The 23,061-nt window shown below is 43.4% G+C and overlaps 1 protein-coding gene across 3 annotated transcripts in view; it reads left to right on the forward strand.

Moving 5' to 3' along the window:
* Positions 1-23,061, forward strand: part of G3BP2 (G3BP stress granule assembly factor 2) — a 170,067-nt gene that overhangs the window by 38,253 nt on the left and 108,753 nt on the right. For all 3 annotated transcript variants that reach the window (XM_029598259.1, XM_029598279.1, XM_029598269.1), the window contains exon 3: positions 7,540-7,621. In XM_029598259.1, coding sequence (XP_029454119.1) covers positions 7,540-7,621 — 82 coding nt within the window. The remainder of the gene's footprint in view (positions 1-7,539; positions 7,622-23,061) is intronic.

The following is a 23,061-nucleotide window of genomic DNA, read 5'->3' on the forward strand; positions in this document are numbered from 1 at the left end:
GTGAGAAAATGAATGGGAGTCATTAAAAGAAACAGACTGACAGATGAAGTTTGTAACGCTTGCTTGGGCTTGAAGTGTACGAAATACCAACCTTCAATTGAAGATTTAGCCAATGAAATTCAGCAACAAAAAAGTCACTAAGCAGGTAAGGTAAAGAATTATTTGTTTTTGCTTTATTAATAAATACAGTACATATATTAAAATGATAACTTTGTTATTAATTAGAGCTACAAATATCACAAAATTATGGATTTTTCTAGAAGTGACACACTGCCCGAGTTATGCTCGGGTTTTTTTTATGAATTTTGACACACTGAGTTCAAAAGGTTGGCCATCACTGACCTACAGTAATATCTAAGGACATCCAAAAAATACATGTGTTCCTCATTATTAAGGTCTGATATTTATTTATTATTATAAAACAATTTTCTATTATGACTTCTTTATTTAACCTTACATCACAAACCCACCCAACAGACTAACACAAATACAGACAAACAAACCCACCCAATACACAACAGACTAACACAAATACAAACACAACAATCACTTCGACTCGCACCCCAATATATATCCCAGACGAAAAAGGGAAAAAGCACATAAATGTGTATAAATCTCAAACTAAAAAAAAAAAAAAGTAATGTCTGTTCAACAAATGAGAACACTTTTTATTTAATCCGCACTGCCGTCCTGGCTGCTGTAGCAATAGTCCCAATGCAGTGGTATTCAGGCTCTATCCTTGAGGATCCTACAGTTTTTTTCGTCCCAATTCTGTTCTTATCGGACTCAATCTCATATGCTCTAAGCTGGTCTGACCTAGCAGAGTCTGTATCCCCACCTTTGACCGCTTCCGATTCTGTGATTGTGTAAGATTAGCGGCAACAGCTACAAAACACGGGTCAAGCTGTAAACTGTCTGCATAACATCCCCAAGTTTGTGTCTCAGGTCCCATTTCTCGTCTCTGATTTGTTCTAGGACTGCTCTTAAAGGAACCCTTAATCTGGCAAACGCAGTTATAGCCATCACCTGGCACTGCAGCATTTCAGCAGCAATTAGCTGCCTGCATCAGGGGACTGGTTCTGCTATTCTAAAAACATAAAATAGACGCAACCACAAATCAATCTCAGAAAATATCAACACACCTTAAACATACAAAAAAACAAACTCACCTCAAATTATTTGTCTTCACTGACCCAGAATGAAGAATCATTGGAATTATGTCAGCTTTTTACTGACTTGCAAAGTTCTTCAATCTTCCAGACCCAGTTCCTCTGGGATCTCTGACATGAGGCCACAATCATAGCAGTTGGCTATGTCATGATCTGGCCCCCAAACATATGTAACAAATATTGCCATCAGTGATGGATATCTTTTAGCCACACACTAGAAGTAGCTGCCTTGAAGCCAGACATTCCTGGAAACACTGAAATTGCTGCTGAGGGGCTGCCGAGGCAGCAAGTCAACTCAAAACAAGTTAAAAGAAGAAAGAAAACTACAAAGTACCAAATCAGAAGGGGGGGGGGGGGGGGTACAAATCTGAGTGGAAGTTTGGACAAAGAGACTGAGGAACCCATGATGCAGTGTGTACAGGAACTCCCATGCATGCTCAATTGATCAAAAGCTTTATGTGCTAGGAATGAAGGGTCCGTTTGGCACCATTGCATGACATCACCCATGTGTTGTGGCTAATTCAGGCCTGTTTGTTGATGGTGAAATATTGGGATGAAGAAGAGAATAAGGAGTGAGGGAGGACTTGAAATGGAGAAGGAGGGAAGCCCCAGCTCCCTCCTCCCCAATTACACCCCTGTCCCCTCTTTCCATTATTTTCCCTCTAATTCTCATATCCTTTACATCCTCCAGTCTCCACTTGCAGCCAGGGTGAATCCCCTTCATTCAGGCACCACATTCAGTCCAGTCTCTATACTTTCTCCTCTATTTCATAATGGGAAGGCTCTTCACTGGTGGGGTCAGGTTGCTTTTTTTTTTCCCCCCAGTATTGCTTTGTATGCATACCTCATCTTGGGTCTTCCGACATGTCATGGCTAATTCAGTCCTGCTTGTCGATGGAAAAAGTAAGTTTGCTTAACATAAACTGGGTTCTCTGTAGACAGCAGGATGAATTGGTCATTCTTATTAGTCACTTGTATTTCTGGTGAATAGATATCTAAAACTAAACTCTACAATAGACCAAGGGACTCTTGAGACAACAGACAGGAACCTCCATACTCAGAGATGGATTTGTTCCTTACTGTTGGATGACATCACCTATCATTCATCCTGCTGTCTATGGAGCTTAGGGTAAATAAACTTGCTTTACAGATTTAGAAAAATGGAAGTTCTTTGCAAAAGCCATGTACTTTGTTTAAAAATCAAAGTTGAGTTCTCTGTCTCTGGGATATCTTTTTTTTTTATTGGGGCATCATATGCTATAGCATTGGTAGAGGCTCTGGTCTCCCATGGACATGCCAAGGGCTGCAGAATCCCCCCCCCCCCCCCCCCTCTCCCTGAGAGGAATCCACCATGGAATTGTGGGAAACCAGAAGTCTTTAGTGGCTGTTGGATCACCCCCAACACCCCTTGTGCAGAGAGATGATGGCAGGAAGTGGAGGACAGGAGCGATGGTTCTTTCTGCGTCTGCCTTATAAAGCCAAGACCCAATTGAACCATTGAGCCACATGCTAGTACTACTGTGTTTTATGCAGTCAAATCCAGGTAGCAGGTAAAGGCAGATGCTACCCTTCTGCCAAATTAGAGGAAAGGAGAGAAATGGCTTGGGGTCGGAAGGGCTGAGAGAGTGCAGAGCATCATCCCAAGGGGAGGAAGAAGAGAGAAAGATTGGCCTGAGGTTGAGGGAGGAAGATAGGCTGCAGTGACAAGCTATATGAGGAGAGGATAGAATAGAGGACAAAGAAAGCAATTGAAACTGAAATGGAGAAATATAAAATCAAATATCCAGACACACCAGAAAGATTGGAAAAGCTCTTTGTTTTTATAAGGTAAAATAGCTTTACATATTAATATAAATTTTATTAATATAAATTTTATGTTCAGTGGCTTGCAAAAGTATTCAAGCCCATAAAGTCAACAGATTTGTGTGGATTACAAATGACACTTACACATTCTTCCAGACAGTATATTTATTGCAAACAGTATGCTCTAAAGTAAATTTTCAGTCACAATTCATCATTTCTCTGCATTTTTTGTAAAATAAAATTAAAAACTGAAAAATGCTGCTTGCATAAATATTCAAACTCTTCAGACTAGTTCTTGGTAGAACCACCTTTTGCCACAGTAGCAGCTTTAAGTTGGTTGGGGTAAGTTTCTTCCAGCTTTGCACACTGGGAGTTATTTTTTCCCATTCTTCCTGCAGATTTGCTTCAGGTTGGTTGAATGACGCTTATGGACTGCAATTTTCAAATAGTGCCACAGATTCTCGATTGGTTTGAGATCTGGATTTTGACTTTGCCATTATAGAACATTCACCTTTTTGCTGTTCAGCCACTTCTGTGTTGCTTTGGCCTTGTGCTTAGGATCATTGTCCTGCTGAAAGGTGAACTTTCTTCCAAGTTTTAGTTTTTTAGCAGACTGAAACAGGTCATCTTATGTATGTTGCAGTTGCTCTCTGTATGTTGCTCCATCCATTCATCCATCCATCCTTCAATTTTAACAAGATGCCCAGTCCTCGCTGAGGAAAAGCATCTTCACGACATGATGTTGCCATCCCATACTTTACTGTGGGAATGGGTGGTGCTAGGTTTTGCCACACAGCATTTTGAAGTTTGGCCAAAAAGCTCAATTTTTATCTCATCCGACCACAAAACCTTATCCCACATTTTAGCTGGGTCACTCTGCTTTTTGGCAAACTCCAGACGTGCTTTGATGTAGATTTTCTTAAGTAATGGCTTCTTTCTAGCCACCCTCCCAAGCAGGCCAGTTTGCAGAGCTCTTGATTATGGTTGACTGGCGCAGCTCCACTCCAGTCTCAGCCACTGAATTCTGTAGCTCCTTCAGAGTGATTGTTGGCCTCTGTGGCTTGCCTCACAAGTCTCTTCCTTGCTCTGATGCTGAGTTTTGAGAGATGGACTTGTCTAGGTAGTATGATGCAACTTCCTTTTCCTCACAGTTGATCCAGCAGTGCTCGCTGAGATATTTTTATTTATTTATTATTTTTATATACCGACATTCGATCTGAGATATCACATCTGTTTATATTCAGGTACTGATATCCAAGCACTTGGATATTATTGTGAAGCCTTTCCTATCTTGGGCTTGTCTATAACTTTAATTTCCTTAGAGTGCTCTTTGGTTTTCATTTTCACAGCTTTCCTTCAGATTCACAGTTTGTTTATCTTTAAAATTTATTAATTGCCTAAAAAAACTTAGGCGATGTACAGCATAAAAACATACATAAAATGGCTGGAAACAAGAAGGGAATGCCTTCCTTTCAAAGGGTTTGGGATAGATTACATATTCACTGTTGACTGGCTTCCACAGCTGCCGTGCAGAACTATCAGATGGCTTCCTTTCATGCTGTTTGGAAAGCTTTTCTTGATTTTTTTTCTACATAAGATTTTATTAGCTTCTTGATGGGCCAGACCTTCCCTCTTCACATTTGTGGCTCTCTCAAGCTCAACTCGGCTGTGGCTGTTACCTAATTTCCCGTTATCTTTATACCCAGTATTTTGATTCTGATGCTGACTTAGTCTAGTGAATTCTGTAGTTCTGTATATTGATTCCATGCTCCCAGGCTTTTGTGAAGTTGTATGCTAACTTGTTGTGAATGCCTTAGGGGGGTTTGAGTGGGTCACAGTGATAGCTCCTTTTTGTATTTGATCACTGTTCCTTTTAAGGAAGCTATCTGTATTTGGTTCTATTACTGTTCTGTTTTTCTTTGTAATCAATAAAATTCTTTAAAAAAATAAATAAATAAATATATATAAATAAATAAATATAAATAAAATAATTCATTGCATACATGTATCAGGAAATATACTTCAATATGGACAGACAGTGGCCAAATCAGGAGATGCTTGCAATAATGCCATAGCTTAATAAAAAGCCTGTTTAAAAAGCCATGTTTTTAATAGGGATTTGAATGTGTTTAAGCTGTCTGCTAGTCGCAGTTCCACTGGGAAAATATTCCACAAAATTGGTGCCGGAACAGAAGAAGCACCGTCCCTGGCTGGACATAGCCTTGCATGGTATGGGGAAGGTACATCAAGGCCTCTTTGTGAAGAGTGAAGTTGTTGAGTGGGGCAATATAGATGTAATAAAGCATTGCCCCTTGAAGGAATAGAGTCAGAAATAAATTTATAAGTAATAACTGCGATTTTGTACTTAATACGTTTGCTAATGGGTAACCAGTGTAAATCCATCAGGATGGGTGTGATATGATCCCGTCATTTGGTTCCAGAAATGAGGTGCGCGGCTGCATTGAGCAGTAGTTGTAAAGGTTTTAAACTTACTGACCCAATGGTATTGGAATTAAGGTATCTTTTATCCAGAAAAGCTGACCTTTTTTTTTTTAATGATTCATAGTTAGCGATCAGTTGTAAGCCAATTTATAAGACAATATCTTTCATCTGTGTAAACTTGGAGCTTCCACAATACGGGTTGAATAGATATGCAAGTAGCATTTTTCAGTTTAGTTTATTTTACAAAAAATGCAGATAAATAATGAATTGTGATTTTGAAAATTTATTTTAAGAGCATACTGGTTTGCAATCTGCTGACTTTTTTTAGGGGTCAAACACTTGTGCAAGCCACTCTATGGGGCCGATGCAATACAGTGCGCTCAATAGAGCGCATTGTTAACCCGTGGTTGGACGCGCATCCACAACCCCTTATGCTATAAGGAGATTAGCAGGTCCAAAATGCGCGTCCAACATTCCCCCCCCCCCTCCCCCTCAAAGCTAATAGCTAATAATGTAAGTTCATGTTGATGAGGCAATTAGCTCTCCCCCCCCCCCCCCCACCCAATGCAAAAAAAAAAAAAGTGCACCCAATGCACACCCTTTTACTCTCCAAAATTAACGCCTGTCCTGGAGCAGGCATTCCTTTTTAAGGAGCCCAAAAAGTGTACAGCAAACAGAAAATACTGCTTTTCTGTACTTACTCCGACTTAATATTGTGGGGATATTAAGTGGATTCACTGAAAAATTAGAACTGTCCAAAAAAGAAAAAAATTAAAATGTGCTGGCGATCAGGTTAGGAAAACAGATGCTCATAAAACTGAGCGTCCGTTTTCCTAATGCACAGATAGCCACCTCTTCTGGGCACTCGCTGCTACGGAGGCGCTAGGGGCACACAGTTTCCCCTAGCGCCTCCTTTTTACCGCAGCCTCTGATTTAAATATTAAATCGGGCACCCGGAGCGGTTGATCACTCATTAGGAGAGCGGGCGCTCAATCATGGGCACCTGTGTTCCGTGCACCAGTGTTCCATCTGCCTGTATATTCATTCAAATGTGCCACAGAATTGCTGTAGAATGTCTGAATTCTTGCCGCAGAATTTACACCTGAGCTGCTATAGAAACTGGGGATTCTGAATATAGGCAAGGTTTCTGTTTTTCAAGCTTTAGTCATCTGTGAGATTGCTGGAGCCTGGTATGCTTTCATTTATTTAGCTCATGCCTTTTTCATTAGTAGCTCAGTGCTTCTTATATTAATTAGCAACTGTTTAAAGAAAGAACTTGTTTTATTTATCCTTTTTATCTACATTGTGTATCCATATTATTGAAAATATTTGAAAGGAAAATGGTAAGCCTCAATACAGTATACTATAACAATATAATAGGCAATTATGCTCTTCACATACAAATCTCCTGGAAGTCCCTACTGTCTGTCTTGTGAGGCTTGATGATATGCCTTCTCAGTCGTTGGCTCCTCACTCTAGAATTTCATCTCAGATTACCTAAGGCAGATAACATCTTACAAAAATTTAATAAGAAAGACCTAAAAACATACCTTTTCTCTCTAGCTTTTGGATCACTGTCTACTTCTCAATAACACTTCTAAGGTTAATCCATCCGCTCATCAATGAACACTGAGACAGTCTTGCCTCCAGGTTTTAAATCACAAAATTGTTAATGTTTACTGTTTTTTGTATGTTTATTTTTGTCATTTTATGATATGTATTATGTACATTTTAATCATTGTAAACCGTTTTGACAAACATTTGTTGTAAAGGTGGTTTATAAACATTTTTAAATAAATAAATACAAATCCTGATTAAGTATTCCATGGGATAACTATGGAGAATTGTATGTGCTCATTGTATTGTACCAAAAACAGTTCTAAGATCTCTCTTCTCAAAGAACTTACTTTTAGATGTTGAGCTGTTATGACTGTTAACCACTTTGGTTGTGGGTTCTGAAATGTTTTCTATGGTGATATAAATCTTTGTTATAAAGTAAGTATCATCTGGAGATCATGGATTGAAAAAAACTGAAAAGTTGTAAAGCAACAGAAAACTGCTAAAGTTCAAGTTTAGTGTACCCTGAATGAGTGTGTTTGCTTTTAAAATGTCAATATCTTTTCAGGTTTTATGGACGGAATTCTTCCTATGTACATGGTGGACTAGATGCCAGTGGGAAGCCCCAGGAAGCTGTATATGGTCAAGCTGTATGTATCAGTTCATTTAAAATAACATTTTAAACTGTTTTTGCTTGGCTCACTGTGGTGGTTAGATCTTTTGTCCAGAGCTGACTGGGGCAATACATTCAGTCCCAGGGAGGGAAGATCACTATTGCTATACTAGCAACCCCTTGCTGGTCAAATGAATTCACTGACTTTGTTTCTGAGGAGATTTTTCCTCCAGTCCTCTTGACCAACAAAGGTATGTATCATCTAGGCATGGTATCAGGGGTGTACTTAATGAGGGAAAATAGCAAGGAGGTGCAGTCTTAACAGATTCTGGCAAAAAAAACAAACAGACCCTTGGCTATTCTTGTGAGTCACCATTAATGTTTCCACTCCTCTATGTGCCTACCTTATCAGGGGTGTGCTTAATGAGGGAAAATGCAGAGGGGCATTTTTAATTGAGATTCTGACAAAAAATACATTGTCTTACTTTAGGTTGGCCTGAAGACCCATTTGTTTACACAGCTTGTTTCCATATTGATGATTTGAATTCTGAGCCCCTTGGTCCTCAGAACAGTTATGAATATGATGAAGGTAATTATCCCAGGACAAGCAGGATGCTAGTCCTCACATATGGGTGACGTCACTGAATGGAGCCCAGGCGGGAAAACTTTCTGTCAAAGTTTCTAGAAATTTTGACTGGCCCAGTGAGGCCACTGAGCATGCCCAGCATGCTATGATATTCTCTGCCACAGGTGTCTCTCTTCAGTCTTCGTTTTTCCGCGCTGCAGTTAGCATCGCGGGTCCGGAGCCGTTGAGTTTCTCAACTGTTTTTCTCTCGACTTAATAGTCTTGAGTTTGATATTCTCTCTCACAGAAAATCTCTCGGTGTTTTTCCTTGCCGGCCGGCCGGTAAGTAACCCAGTCTTAAATTTTCTGTTTCAAGGAGTAAAAGATTCTCCTCAGTCGAATCGACGGCTGTCGATTTTTCACAATGTCAACAGGGTTCAAAAAATGCCCTGTTTGTACAAGAAAAATGTCTCTTACAGACCCACACACCGAATGTGTGATGTGTCTGGGAGATAAACATGATGTTCATAACTGTCCACAATGCGTGGAGATGACGCCAAAAACCCGAAAAACCAGGCTCGAAAAAATGGAGCATTTATTCAGCCTGCAACTTATACCTTCTCCATCACAGTCATCGAAGTCGTCTCCGGCTGGAGCGACTAAGCGCATAGTCCTTAAAAAACCTCGCCTGGGACCGTCGGGGGATCATTCGTCCCCTTCATCGTCCTCGACGTCGACAAAATCGACAGAAAAATCGAAGTCGAAACATCGACACCGGCATCGAAGCCCCTCGTTGTCCGATCCTGCTTCCCAGGAAGCCTCGACAGCGAAGCGGCCTAGACTTCAGGAGATGTCTGAGTTGTCAACGCCTCGGCCTACCTAGACTCCATTGCCAACACCAGATCCAACACAAGGTACGTCTCAGGAACTTGTGCTTCAGCCTACGCCACCGCCCTCAACCACTCTGATCCCAACGGTTGCGCGGCCGGAATTGTCAGATATAATCCGACAAGCGATTTCACAGGCTCTGAAGGAACAACTTGCAGTACCGACTTCGTTGTCGATGCCGATGATTACTACATCGATGCCGGCAAACTTGCCGATGCCGGTGGTAACACTGATGCCGGGGTCATTCTTGACTCCGGTACAGAGGGATTCGACGTCGACACCAAAGATTATTACGTCATCGACGTCGATATATGCTCAAATCCCATCTTTTTCATCGATACCGATGACTTTGATGATACCACCATCGACAGTATCGACACCGAGAGGACCACCCTCGACAACGACGTCGAGGCCACCTATCATTTCATCGATGACAACAGTCCCAGATGATAGTGACCCTCAGGAGTTAGCACTTTTTCAACGTCTGTTACAAAAATATCAAAAAGTCAGACACAACTCCTCAGAAAACCATTGAAAACATTCCTCCAATGATTTCTATCGATGAACCTTTACCTGGACCATCAGGTGTTTCCACTAACTTAAGAAAAACCCCAAGAACTCCCTATCAAGAACCAGATGAAGAAGATTCTTGGGATGATCAAAGATCAAACACCTCTTCTGAGGAGTTCATGTCCGAACCCTCACCTCCTGAAGTAAGGAAAAGATCCCCACCAGAGGACTTATCCTTTTCCAGTTTTGTCCAAGAAATGGCAGATACAATACCATTCAAGCTTTCATCAGAAGAAGATTCAAGGCAACATACCCTAGAGGTACTACAGTTTGTGGACCCACCAAAACAGTCTTAGCAATTCCTATCCACGAAGTCCTGTTGGACCTACAACAACAATTGTGTGGGAACACCCATGCACGGTTCCAGCAGTTAACAAACGTGTAGACACTACCTACCTAGTGCAGCAAGCACCAGGCTTTCAAAAGACACAGCTACCACATCAATCTGTGGTAGAATCTGCCCAGAAAAAGTCTAAAAGGGTACGTCCACATTCTTCAGCTCCTCCAGGGAAGGATCATCGTTTTCTAGACTCCCTTGGCAGAAAAGTGTACCAAGGTGCACTTCTATCTTCCAGAATCTCCGCCTATCAACTGTATATGACACAGTATCAAAGGGATCTCTGGAAGCAAATGGAACACTTTACGAATTCTCTCCCAGAACAATTCCAAGAATCAGCACAAACCATCATTACCAAGGGCCTGGAGGCTGGGAAACATGAGGTAAGGGCTGCTTATGACAATTTTGACACAGCCTCAAGAACAGCAGCAGCTGGCATTACAGCACGAAGATGGGCCTGGTTGAAAGCATCAGACCTCAGGCCTGAAGTGCAAGGCAAGCTTGTAGATCTGCCATGTCGTGGAGATAATTTGTTTGGGGAAAAAGTACAGGATGCTGTCCAACAACTTAAGGATCACACAGAGACCTTAAGACAGCTGTCCCAATTACCACAAGAACCAACAACTCAGGCCCCTAGGCGTTTTCCTCGTCGAGAACCTAGACGACCATACTACAGACCAAGAAGGTACTACAATCAGCCTACCAGGGCTAGACCTTCTAGGCCTACCCAGCGCTCTCAAGCCAGGCAACCAAGAACAGCCCGTACCCAGCCTCCTCCACAGACTGGTCCAGCTACGGGTTTTTGAACAACAGTCCAGAGAACAGGCCCTCCCTCCTAAACCCCAAACACATACCAGTGGGAGGAAGAATTTCCTATTTCAGACCAATGGGTACTTTCCATTGTAGCTCACGGCTACAAACTAAATTTTCTCTCAATTCCTCCAGAATTCCCACCAACTTCCTACCCACAACACAATTCCCAAATAATTCAATTACAAATAGAATTATCCACCCTCCTGACAGCCATGGCTATTCAACCAGTGCCCAGGTCTCAGCAGGGCAGGGGATTCTACTCCAGATATTTCCTCATTCCAAAGAAAACTGGAGGCCTACGTCCCATCCTCGACCTCAGAAATCTCAACAAATTTCTAAAGAAAGAAAAGTTCAGGATGGTTTCCCTAGGCACAATACTCCCACTTCTTCAAGCAGGAGATTGGCTCTGTTCTCTGGATCTTCAAGATGCTTACGCCCATATACCAATATACCCTCCTATTCGCAAGTATCTGCGCTTCATGGTGGGCCTTCAACATTTCCAATACAGAGTGCTACCATTCGGACTAGCTTCTGCTCCCAAGAGTGTTCACCAAATGTCTGGCAGTAATAACTGCACAACTACACAAAGAAGGTGTACATGTTTTCCCATATCTGGACGATTGGCTCATCAGAAGCCAATCTCAACAAGGAGCAATACAGTCTCTCAACCGAACTATTGCTCTACTGCACTCCATGGGATTTCTCATCAATTATCCAAAATCACATCTAACTCCAAACCATCTCCTACAATTCATAGGAGCAGATTTGAACACCAACCTCACAAAGGCATTTCTACCAGAAAATCGAGCAAACACATTGTCTCTACTGGCAAACTCGATTCACTCCAAGAAACAAGCAACAGCTCATCAGTTTCTAACATTACTAGGCCACATGGCATCCACAGTTCATGTCACTCCTATGGCAAGACTAGCAATGAGGATAACTCAATGGACTTTAAGATCACAATGGATCCAAGCCATTCAACCACTTTATTCTCCAATTCAAGTAACCCACCAACTACGTTCTTCTCTACTGTGGTGGGTGAACAAGGACAATTTGTGCAAAGGCCTTCCTTTTCAACAACCAGTCCCACAAATAACTCTGACTACAGATGCATCCACCTTGGGTTGGGGAGCTCACATAGGGAATCTCCAAACACAAGGAACATGGACAAAGCTCGAAGCAACATTTCAAATCAATTGCCTGGAACTTCGAGCTATATGTTATGCTCTGCATGCCTTCAAAGACTGCCTTACAAACAAGACTGTGCTGATCCAAACAGACAACACAGTAGCCATGTGGTACATCAACAAGCAAGGAGGGACAGGTTCGTATCTCCTTTGTCAAGAGGCAGCTCAGATATGGGGTTGGGCCTTGAACAACTCCATGTTTCTCAAGGCCACTTACCTAGCAGGCATTCACAATGTAGTGGCGGACAGACTCAGTCGTCAATTCCAACCACACGAATGGTCCCTGGATCCCACAGTAGTGACCAGGATATTTCAACGTTGGGGACAACCAACAGTAGACCTCTTTGCATCACATCTGAATCACAAAGTGGTATTGTTGCCTATACAACCTGAACAACAGGCCATCCAAGGACGCCTTTGCTCGCCCTTGGAACTCAGGCCTACTCTACGCGTATCCTCCGATACCACTCATAACCAAAACTCTAGTGAAGCTACAACAGGACAAGGGGACCATGATTCTCATAGCCCCATATTGGCCTCGACAAGTATGGTTTCCCACACTTCTAGACCTCTCAGTCAAGGATCCCATTCGACTGGGAGTAGCTCCCACTCTCATAACTCAGGATCAGGGTCGGTTGCGACATCCCAACCTTCAATCCCTATCACTGACAGCTTGGATGTTGAAAGCTTGATCTTGCAACCACTCAATCTTTCATCCAACATATCCCAAATTCTTATAGCTTCATGTAAACCTTCCACAAGAAAGAACTATGCTTCCAAATGGAAGAGATACACTTTGTGGTGCAAGCAAAACGACATCAATCCTTTCACTTGCCCTACAAAGTCTTTACTGGACTACTTGTACCACCTTTCAGAATCTGGTCTGCAGACTTCATCTGTAAGAGTACATTTAAGTGCAATTTCAGCTTATCATAATCAGATAGCAGATGCACCTATCTCTACACAACCTCTTGTCAGCAGGTTTATGAGAGGTTTAATTCACCTAAAACCACCAATTAGACACCCAGTCACACAATGGGATCTAAATTTGGTTTTAACTAGACTCATGCGTTCTCCTTTTGAACCCATTGATTCCAGTGACTTAAAATTTCTTACATGGAAAACTATCTTCCTCATAGCCATTACATCAGTTAGAAGAGTTAGTGAGTTACAAGCACTTGTCACATATGAACCCTACACTAAGTTCTTACATGATAGTGGTTCTCCGTACTCATCCTAAATTCCTCCCTAAGGTAGTTACGGAATTCCACTTAAACCAATCTATAGTTTTACCCACATTCTTTCCAAGGCCTCACTCTCACCAAGGAGAGAGAGCCTTACACACCTTAGATTGTAAGCGTACTCTGTCTTTCTACTTAAACCGCACTGCAGTCCACAGAAAAACTAATCAACTATTTGTTTCCTATGACCCAAACAAACCAGGCAAAGCAGTGGGTAAACATACTCTATCCAATTGGTTAGCAGATTGTATACAGTTTTGTTACGAACAAGCAGGCCTTCCTCTCCAAAGGCGAGTAAAAGCACATGCAGTAAGAGCAATGTCAACTTCAGTAGCACACTATCGTTCAGTGCCAATACTTGACATATGTAAAGCAGCAACATGGAGTTCACTTCACACTTTTGCAGCTCATTACTGTTTGGACAAGCAAGGAAGACAAGATTCAGCCTATGGACAATCTGTCTTAAAGAACTTGTTTCCAGCTTAAACCCAACTCCTTCTACATCCAATGTGCTGCAATCCTCGGCTGACTCATTTCAACCACAACATTCCATTACAAAATGGCTCAGCCTCTAGCTTGCTAATCACCCATATGTGAGGACTAGCATCCTGCTTGTCCTGGGATAAAGCAAAATTGCTTACCTTGTAATAGGTGTTATCCCAGGACAGCAGGATGTAGTCCTCACAGAACCAACCCGCCACCCCGCGGAGTTGGGCCTTCTATTTTTCTTATTCTTTTTTGCTAATGCTTTTGCTACACACTAGACTGAAGAGACACCTGTGGCAGAGAATATCATAGCATGCTGGGCATGCTCAGTGGCCTCTCTGGGCCAGTCAAAAGTTTCTAGAAACTTTGACAGAAAGTTTTCCCGCCTGGGCTCCGTTCAGTGACGTCACCCATATGTGAGGACTACATCCTGCTGTCCTGGGATAACACCTATTACAAGGTAAGCAATTTTGCTTTCTCACAGATCTCAAGAGATTAAAGAAGCTAGTTGCATTACTCTGTACTTCATTCTGGTAGTGGCTATGAGCAACTTTATATACTGAATAGCCTTCTGCTCTTTTAGCCATTGGAAGGTGTGCAAGCTCATGAAGTTGTTTGCAGACAAACATCTGTAATGGGGTAGTCACATAGAGGGGTGGAAAAATTGTTGACTCACAAGAATGGCCAAGGGTCTGGAAGCACAAATGTAATACTATGCGCCTAGAGAGCAAAATCCCATTAGCTACTTACTAGGATGATAACTTAGCAACTGTCAAGCAGAAATAAGACCTAGGAATGATCAAATCAGATGACCCAAAGGTTTCCATTCAGTACAATAAAGAACAGTGGAAGCTAGCCATATACTTGGGTGTGTAAGGTGAGGAACACCAGAAGGAAAAGGGAGGTAATATTGCTGTTGCTGTTGCATAAGTCCCCGATTTGAACTCACCTCAAATATTTTCCAGCTCTGCAAGGAGGTGTAACTTAGTACTTAGAGCAATGGGCTGAAGATCTGGGAAACAGGGTTCAAATCCTGCTTCCCAAAAAGATGTTAATGAGCTGAGGCAAGTCATTTTATCTCCTGTTGCCTCAGGTACCCACTTAGGTTGTAAGCTCTTTTGGGAAGGGACTTATTGTACCTGAATTGTACCTTGAGCATCATTTGGAAAGATGGGCTAAAAATCCAAAAATCATAATTATAAAAACAATAAAAGAAAACATGAAAGGGACTTAATGATGCTCTCAAGCAAGTGCCTCTTATTACCTCTGTTAGGCTATAAGAGCTTGTTTCCATGCTATTGCCCCATTGTACTTAGTAGATGGAGGAAAGGGGGAAAGCATAGTGAATGATTTGGAAGTGCAGATGTTGTACAGGTTAAAGTTGGTATTGGAAATTGTGGGAAAACTGTGGTACAACATTGTGTCCTATTTCTTTCGTAATTAGAAATGCATCATAGTCATTCTGTGTTATATAAGCCTAACTCCTTTCCGTCAGTTTTACTGTCTGTTAAACAAGAACAAAATTTCCATTTTCAGTTAATTTTCCTTTCCTTCACATCCTGCTGCACCAGACTATTGGGTTGTTCCCCCACCCTTGCCAGCAGATGGAGCCAGAATACACAGTTTTTTTCTTGTGATGTTACTATTACTACTTATATGTGGTACAGCCAAGGAAAAATCCCAGTATTCTCTGCCTCTAATAGATGGTAGGACGTTCTGTGTAACAGCAGGATTTTTCTTCTGGACCTGGCTCTCCTTTGGGTGGTAAGGCAGGGACTTGGTTCCCTGCAATTTGCAGGCAGGCTACTGGTTTCCCATTTTATCATGATCTGCTGCTGAATCTCCCAACATCAAAAAGGGGGTTTGTTAGAACCTGACGGGTCTTAGTGATCAGCTTAAATTGGGGAAGGGGGGGGAGGAAGATCCCCTTCCCCCCCCCCCCACCCCTGCCATATTGAATCAAGTCTTTTGTAAAGTTGAAAATAAAAAAAGAACTGTTCTGAGAAGCAGCAGGAAGGCTTGCATGCAACTAAAGCTCTGAGGCAGTGTGAGTGTTTCACTAGTAGGGTGGGTACAGTAGCATTTGGAAGTAAGTGTTTTTTCACTTAGGGGGGTTCTGTTTGCTCTTACTTGGAGCACTTCTTGGCCACAATGTCTTTTCAGCGCAGTGATTGAAAAGGAGCAGGACCATCTCCGGGGTGCATGTGGATGCAGGTACTCTGCTGCCTCTGCAGACAACTTTTGCACAGCCCACTCAAAGAGTAGGGAGATGCAGAGAGAGTCTTCCAGTGGAGCATAGTTGGCTGTGACAGAATAGGCCTCAGTGAGAGTGGGGGCACCTTCCAATTCCTGCTCTAAATGCAGGGTGGTTAACTTTGCATTCAGTGGGAATGTCTTCCATTTTGGGCTGTTCTCATATAGTGCAGATGTCTGCTGTTGGAGGATGGGCCTCTATTATGTCTTTAACTCCTTCTGTGCCTGCATCTAGTGATTTTTCTACAGATTTTAGGTTCCTTCACCAAACTTTCTGTGCTACTCAGAGGCTTGTTGAAGGGAGTAGCTTCCGGGGTCTTCAATTTTGTGCTTTTCCCTTAGGAAGCTGCTTTTGATGAGGTAGTTGCTAAGTGAACCAGGTTGGCCGTGGGTTCAAAGGATATGTCTTCCTTTAATGCCCAAAGATCCTGAGGAGGTTTGAATCTCTGGAGGAGGGGGAAGTTCCCTCTGAGGATAATTCATAAGAATTATGTAGCATCCCTCATTGATAAGGTTGTGATATCCCTAAGGATCTCAGATACCAAGATTGAAGAGGCTCCTGACTGGGATCCATTTACGAAAGGTGCCTTTAAGTCATCTTTTTCCTCATCGTTCAGAAGTAGAATAAATGGTGTCGGATTGGGAATTTCTGGAGTCCAAGCTTCATGGGGTGAAGTAGTTCTGTAAGCTATATCTTATCTTGCAGGATGCCATGAAACATTTTCAGATGGTAAGCACTGGTTTTAGTGGTAACCAGAAGAACTATTATCCCAGCGGAGGGAGGAATTTCACTCAAGGGATCCCCAGGACAGAAAGACTGAGATTCCTCTGAGGCATGTTTTCATGTCTATGGCTCTCTCAGTAGAGTGCTGTTTGTGGCAGCATTGTCGGTTCAGCATCTTCCAGAGAGTGAAGAGGCTGCCCAGATGGAATCGGGAGCTATATTCCTAGCACATTCCTTGTATGATCTTCTAAGGGCTTCTTCAGTAGCATCTGCTGTAGCATCTAGGAGACTGCTTTAGCTTCAGCACTGGTCAGCAGATACTTGGCCCAAAACCTGCTTTTGCTAGATACCCTTCAAAGGGAAATTACTGTTTGGAGAGCATCTGTAGGTCAAGATCCTAGGAAATCCCAGTCCTCAGACTTCCTAAAGATAAAGGGCACTCTTTCTATCAAGCAGATAGAGGTTATGGTCAATTTTGAGACTCGAAGATATAGATTGGACAAGCATTCTAGTTCCCAAGCCTTTAGGTTTAGGGGGAAGAACCTGTCCTTCAGGGGTTCAGGAAACCAAAATCTGACTCAACAGCTGCTTCTGAGAAGTCATGCTCTCCAATGAAGTGCGGTGTGTTCACTCTTTGGTAATTTCTGCGGGCAACAGTTTTACCAAGAGTGACCCACATAACCACAGATCAGTGGGTTCTAGATGTTAAATACGATTATGTTCTGGATTTTGTTTCAATTCCTGATGCGTTTATGGTTTCTCCTTGTGACTTGCCCATCAAGAAGCTGGCGATTCAGGCAATGCTTCAGAAGCTCCTGAAGTTGAGTGCTGTGACTTCAGTTCTGTGCGATGTTCAGATTTGTGAATGTTATTCAGTTATTTTATAATTCCCAAGAAGGATAAGCCTATTCTCAATATAAAGGGGGTAAACAGCAGTCTGTATGTTCCATTTCAGAATGGAGACACTGTAGTTAGTTTTTGCAGTGGTTTGAGAAGGATTTCACATTGCCATCAGGGAGAGTCATCAGAGGTATCTTTTGCTTTTGAATTCTGAAGAAGCATTTTTAATTTAGAGTACTCTCGTTTGGCTTGTTCAAGACACTAAGTATTTTTATCAAAGTCATAACTGTAATAGTGGCCTATTTAAGGAAAGAAGGGATTATGATGTAGCCTTATCTGGATGATTGACTAATTAGGGCAAGATCTTATCAAGAAAATGTTGCGGCTTCAAACAGAGTGGGAGCACTGAGAGGAGAGGATCACCTTGCTGGTGGCTGAAAGGAATCAGTAAGTTTTTTTTTTTTTTTTTTTTTTTTGCTTGGGACATTCTTTTTTAAAAGTATTGGGGCAAAGTTAACTATTTGGGAATATTATTTAGTGTGTTTGTGCTTTTAACAGTAAGGCAGTGAATAAACAAGTTAGACTGTATTTTTAAATAGTCTGTAAGGCAGCTAGTAAGCAGAACTGAATGTATTAAAAAAAAAACAAACAAAAAAAAAAAACCTTAAACAAAAACCCCCAAAAAGTAGCCAGAAGCTAGAAATAAGCTAGAAGCAGTGTATACCTAAGTAAAAAGGTTGAAAAGTTCAGTTCAGTTACTCACCTTGGAAAGGTGTTGAGGTAGTGTGACTTGAATAGGTACCAACATTTGTTAATCAAGAGAGCAGTGAGTCACTCTGGCTGACTAACTGAAGTTAGACTTTACTGAATCGGCCTGTTACTAGGTTGTATGGCTGTAACTTTGATTCTCACAGGACAAGCAGGATGGTAGTCCTCACATGTGGGTGACATCACAGGATGGAGCCCAATCACGGAACACTTTTGTCAAAGTTTCCAGAACTTTGACTGGTCCCTACTGGACATGCCCAGCATGGCACTAACCCTGCAGCCAGCAGGGGTCCCCCTTCAGTCTTCTTTTTTCCATGCAGCAGTAGCCACGCGGTTAAGGAGCTCTGCAGAGATTCCTGACAGGAATTTTCCTCATGGAATTACTAAAATTTAATTTACCCCTCAGGGGTCCCCCCTTCAACTTTTTCAAGTCGCAGTATTCCGGTAAGTTGTTTTACCTGTTTTCCGTCGATTATCGTCGTCAGAACCGGCACAGTCAACTTCGCACCAGTATTGGCCGGTGACCATCCGGCATAAACGACTTGTCTGCCTTTACCACCCTCTACGCCCCCTCAGGACCGTGGGGATCATAGAGATAAACCCGGCATCGAAAGTCTCGGACCATCGAGGGAGCAGAATCATCAACCTTGCCATTGTCTGAGCCGCCGTCGAAGAAACCCCATCCAGAAAAGGCACCGACCTTTTCGGCGACCGGGTCACAGAGGCAACCCTCACCCGACAAGGTATCTGAAGCCACGACTCCGCCTTTAACGGTGGTCCCTCCAGCTATGCCTCTGCCTCCTTCTGTTCCAGAGCCGGGGCTGCTTGCTCCAGGTCTCCGAGAAGAACTGGACCGGATGGTTGAGGAGGCCATCGACAAGGCAATGCATAGACTCCAAGTTCTTCAGACACCGGTACCGATTGCGGAACCGACCACTGACCCAATTCCAGCAGCATTGGCACCGCTGCTCTCGAGGATGGAAGCGCTCATGGCCGCTTTTCCACTGATGGACCCTGGGTCACCGATGGCTCCTGTGCCCTCCCTGCTTACTTAGTCATCGGGAGGAGAAACACCGTTCCGCATTCCTCCATCGGGAGTTCTGCCGATGCCTCAGCCATCGATGCCGATACGTCTGGTGCCACTGATCCATCCATCGGTACCGCTACGTCCATCAGCGCCACAGAATCATCTGTCGATGCCCTCGATGCCTGCACTGGTGCCTCCAGTTATTCCTTCGAGTCCTTTGGAGCCTAGACCAGGACCTACAGGGATCCCACCGCCTTGTCCTCCTCTAGTCCCTAGAGGAGCAGGTGCTGATCCCTATGATACCTGGACTGATGATTCTTCACCAGACACCGATGATTTGCCTTCACTATCTTCACTTACTGAAAACAGCAAGCGTTCTCCTCCAGAGGACCTTTCCTTTATAAATTTGGTGAAGGAGATGTCTGAATTGGTTCCCTTCTAATTACAGATGTAACAGGATGATAGGCATCAAATGATGGAGTTGCTGCAATTCCTGGATGCTCCCAAGGAAATAACCTCCATCCCTATCCACCAGGTTCTTCTGGATTTCCTCAAAGAACTGGGAACATCCTGGCTCTGTTGCTCCAGTCAACAGGAAAGCTGACACCACCTATCTCATACTGTCAGCTCCAGGCTTTCACAAACCTCAATTGGATCACCAATCTGTGGTTGTAGAATCTGCCCAGAAAAGAGCAAGGAGATAAAAACCTCATACTTCCTTTCCCCCAGGCAAGGAACAGAAATTCCTAGATGCCATTGGTCACCATGTCTTCCAGGGATCAATGCTCATCTCCAGAATTGCCTCTTATCAGCTCTATATAACCCAATATAATAGGGTCTTATTTAAGCAGATACAAGACTTGACAGACTTCCTGCCTCAGCAATTTCAAGATCAATTCCAAACCCTAGTAAACAAGGGTTTTGAGGCAGGCAAGCATGAGATCAGATCATCGATATCTTTGACACTGCTACCAAGGTATCTGCAGCTGCTATCTCGGCGAGATGATGGTGTCCTTGGGCACCATGTTTTCCCTTCTGCAAAAAGGAGATTGGCTCTGTACTCTGGATCTTCAAGACGCTTACGCTCATATTCCAATATCCCCGCATCACCGCAAGTACCTGTGTTTCCTAGTGGGACATCAACACTTTCAGTACCGGGTCCTGCCTTTTGGACTTGCCTCTGCACCCCATGTATTTACAAAATGCCTAGCAGTAGCGGCGGCCCATCTACGCAAGAAAAGCATACACATCTTTCCTTACCTGGACGACTGGCTCATCAAGAACCAATCCAAGCAAGGAGCTCTCGACGCTCTCAAGCTCACTATCAATCTGCTACACTCTCTGGGATTTCTCATCAACTATCAAAAATCCCACCTGACTCCATCTCACCTCCTGACTTTCATCGGAGCAGATTTGGACACCACAGTGGCAAAGGCCTTCCTGCCCAACGACTGCACAGACACACTCTCCAGACTAGCTGTATCTCTGCACACAAAGAAAACAGCCTCAGCCCATCAATTCTTAGTTACTGGGACACGGGGCTTCCACGGTCCACGTCACTCCTATGGCCAGATTGGCCATGAGAATAACTCAATGGACTTCGAAATCTCAATGGTTCCAAGCCATTCAACCACTTTCATCCCAGGTTCAAGTAACCCACCAGTTAGGTTTATCCCTTCTCTGGTGGACGAACAAAGTCAACTTGATAACAGGCCTACCCTTTCAGCAACCGGTTCCACAGATAACTTTGACCACAGATTCATCCACCTTGGGTTGGGGAGCTCATGTGAACAATCTTCAAACCCAAGGTACTTGGACACAGCTCGAAGCAACAATTCAGATCACCTTCCTATAGCTTCGAGCTATACATTATGCTCTATATGCGTTCAAGGACTGCCTTTCATACAAGACTGTTCTCATTCAAAGAGACAACACAGTTGCAATCTGGTTTTTGAACAAGCAGGGCCGCACAGGCTCTTAACGCCTCTGCCAAGAAGCCGCGCAGATCTGGGATTGGGCCCTTGCACACTTCATGTATCTACGGGCCACTTATCTGGCAGGCACGCAGAACGTAGTAGCAGATCACCTCAGCCGACGGTTCCATCCCCACGAGTGGTCTCTGGATCCTGTGGTAACGACCAGAATCTTCCAACGCTGGGGTCAACCAACAATAGACCTCTTTGCATCTGAACTGAATCACAAAGTGGCAGATTCTGTTCCCTGCACAGGCAACAAAACAAGTTAACCATGGACGCCTTTGCTCGCCCCTAGAACACAGGCCTCTTATACGTGTATCCCCCGATATCGCTGATAGCCAAAACTCTTGTGAAGCTACAACAGGACAAAGGGTCAATGATAATCATGGCCCTGTTTTGGCCTCGACAAGTATGGTTTCCCATGCTTCTCGACCTTTCGATCAGAGAACCCTTTCGCCTGGGCACAGTACCCACTCTCATAACTCAGAACCAAGGCATGTTACGCTATCCAAACCTTCAGACCCTATCCCTCACAGCCTGGATGTTGAAAGCTTGATCCTGCAACCGCTCAACCTTTCAGCTGATGTCTCTCAAGTGCTTGTAGCCTCACGAAAGCCTTCCACATGAAAATCCTATCATTCTAAGTGGAAAAGATTCACCATGTGGTACACGCAAAAAGGTATCAACCCTTTTTCCTGCCCCATGCTATTCTCTATTAGACTATCTCTTGCACCTTTCAGACTCTGGTCTCCAGACTTCTTCAGTGAGGGTACATCTGAATGCTATTTCAGCGTACCACAAAGGCGTTGGGGATGCCCCGGTAACAGCGCAACCCCTTGTCAGTAGATTTGTGAGGGGCCTACTACAACTCAAGCCCCCTCTACGGCCACCAGTCACTGAATGGGACCTAAATGTAGTACTTACAAGGCTCATGCGATCCCTGTTTGAGCCTTTGCACTCCTGCGATGTTAAATTTCTTACATGGAAAGTTCTTTTCCTAGTAGCCATTACATCTGCTCGAAGGGTTAGTAAGTTACAAGCACTTGTTACATACTCACCCTTTTCCAGGTTCCTGCATGACCAAGTGGTCCTACGTATTCACCCTAAATTCCTTCCCAAGGTAGTTACTGCCGTCCACTTGAATCAGCCTATAGTCTTGCCCACCTTTTTCCCAAGGCCTCACTCTCACCAGGGCGAGAGAGTTTTACACACCTTGGATTGTAAATGTGCACTTGCATTTTACCTAGACCGCACTGCAGTCCATAGGAAATCCACCCAACTCTTTTTGTTTCTTTTGACAAAAACAGACTAGGAGTTGCAGTGGCAAACTCTCTCCAACTGGCTAGCAGACTGTATCGAATTCTGCTATGAAAAAGCAGGCCTTCCTCTCCAGGGACTAGTGAAGGCGCACTCAGTAAGAGCCATGGCAACCTCAGTAGCACACTCGTTCAGTGCAGATTTGCTGACGTCTGCAAATCTGCAACATGGAGCTCTTTTCACACATTTGTAGCACATTACTGTCTGGACAAGGAAGGAAGTCAAGACTCTGCATTTGGCCAATCCGTCTTGAACTTATTTCCAGTATAATCCCAACTCCATCCACATCCAGTCTGTGATTTTCAGGCTGCCTCATTTTTCCCAACAGTACGCCAGTTGTTGTGCCTGTTGCACAAGTTGTACTCTGGTGGTCCAAACAAATATGAGTCAACCTGTAGCTTGCTAATCACCCACATGTGAGGACTACCATCCTGCTTGTCCTGGGAGAAAGCAGAGTTGTTTACATGTAACAGGTGTTCTCC

This window comes from Rhinatrema bivittatum, chromosome 1 (assembly GCF_901001135.1).
Source record: "Rhinatrema bivittatum chromosome 1, aRhiBiv1.1, whole genome shotgun sequence".
NCBI lineage: Eukaryota > Metazoa > Chordata > Amphibia > Gymnophiona > Rhinatrematidae > Rhinatrema > Rhinatrema bivittatum.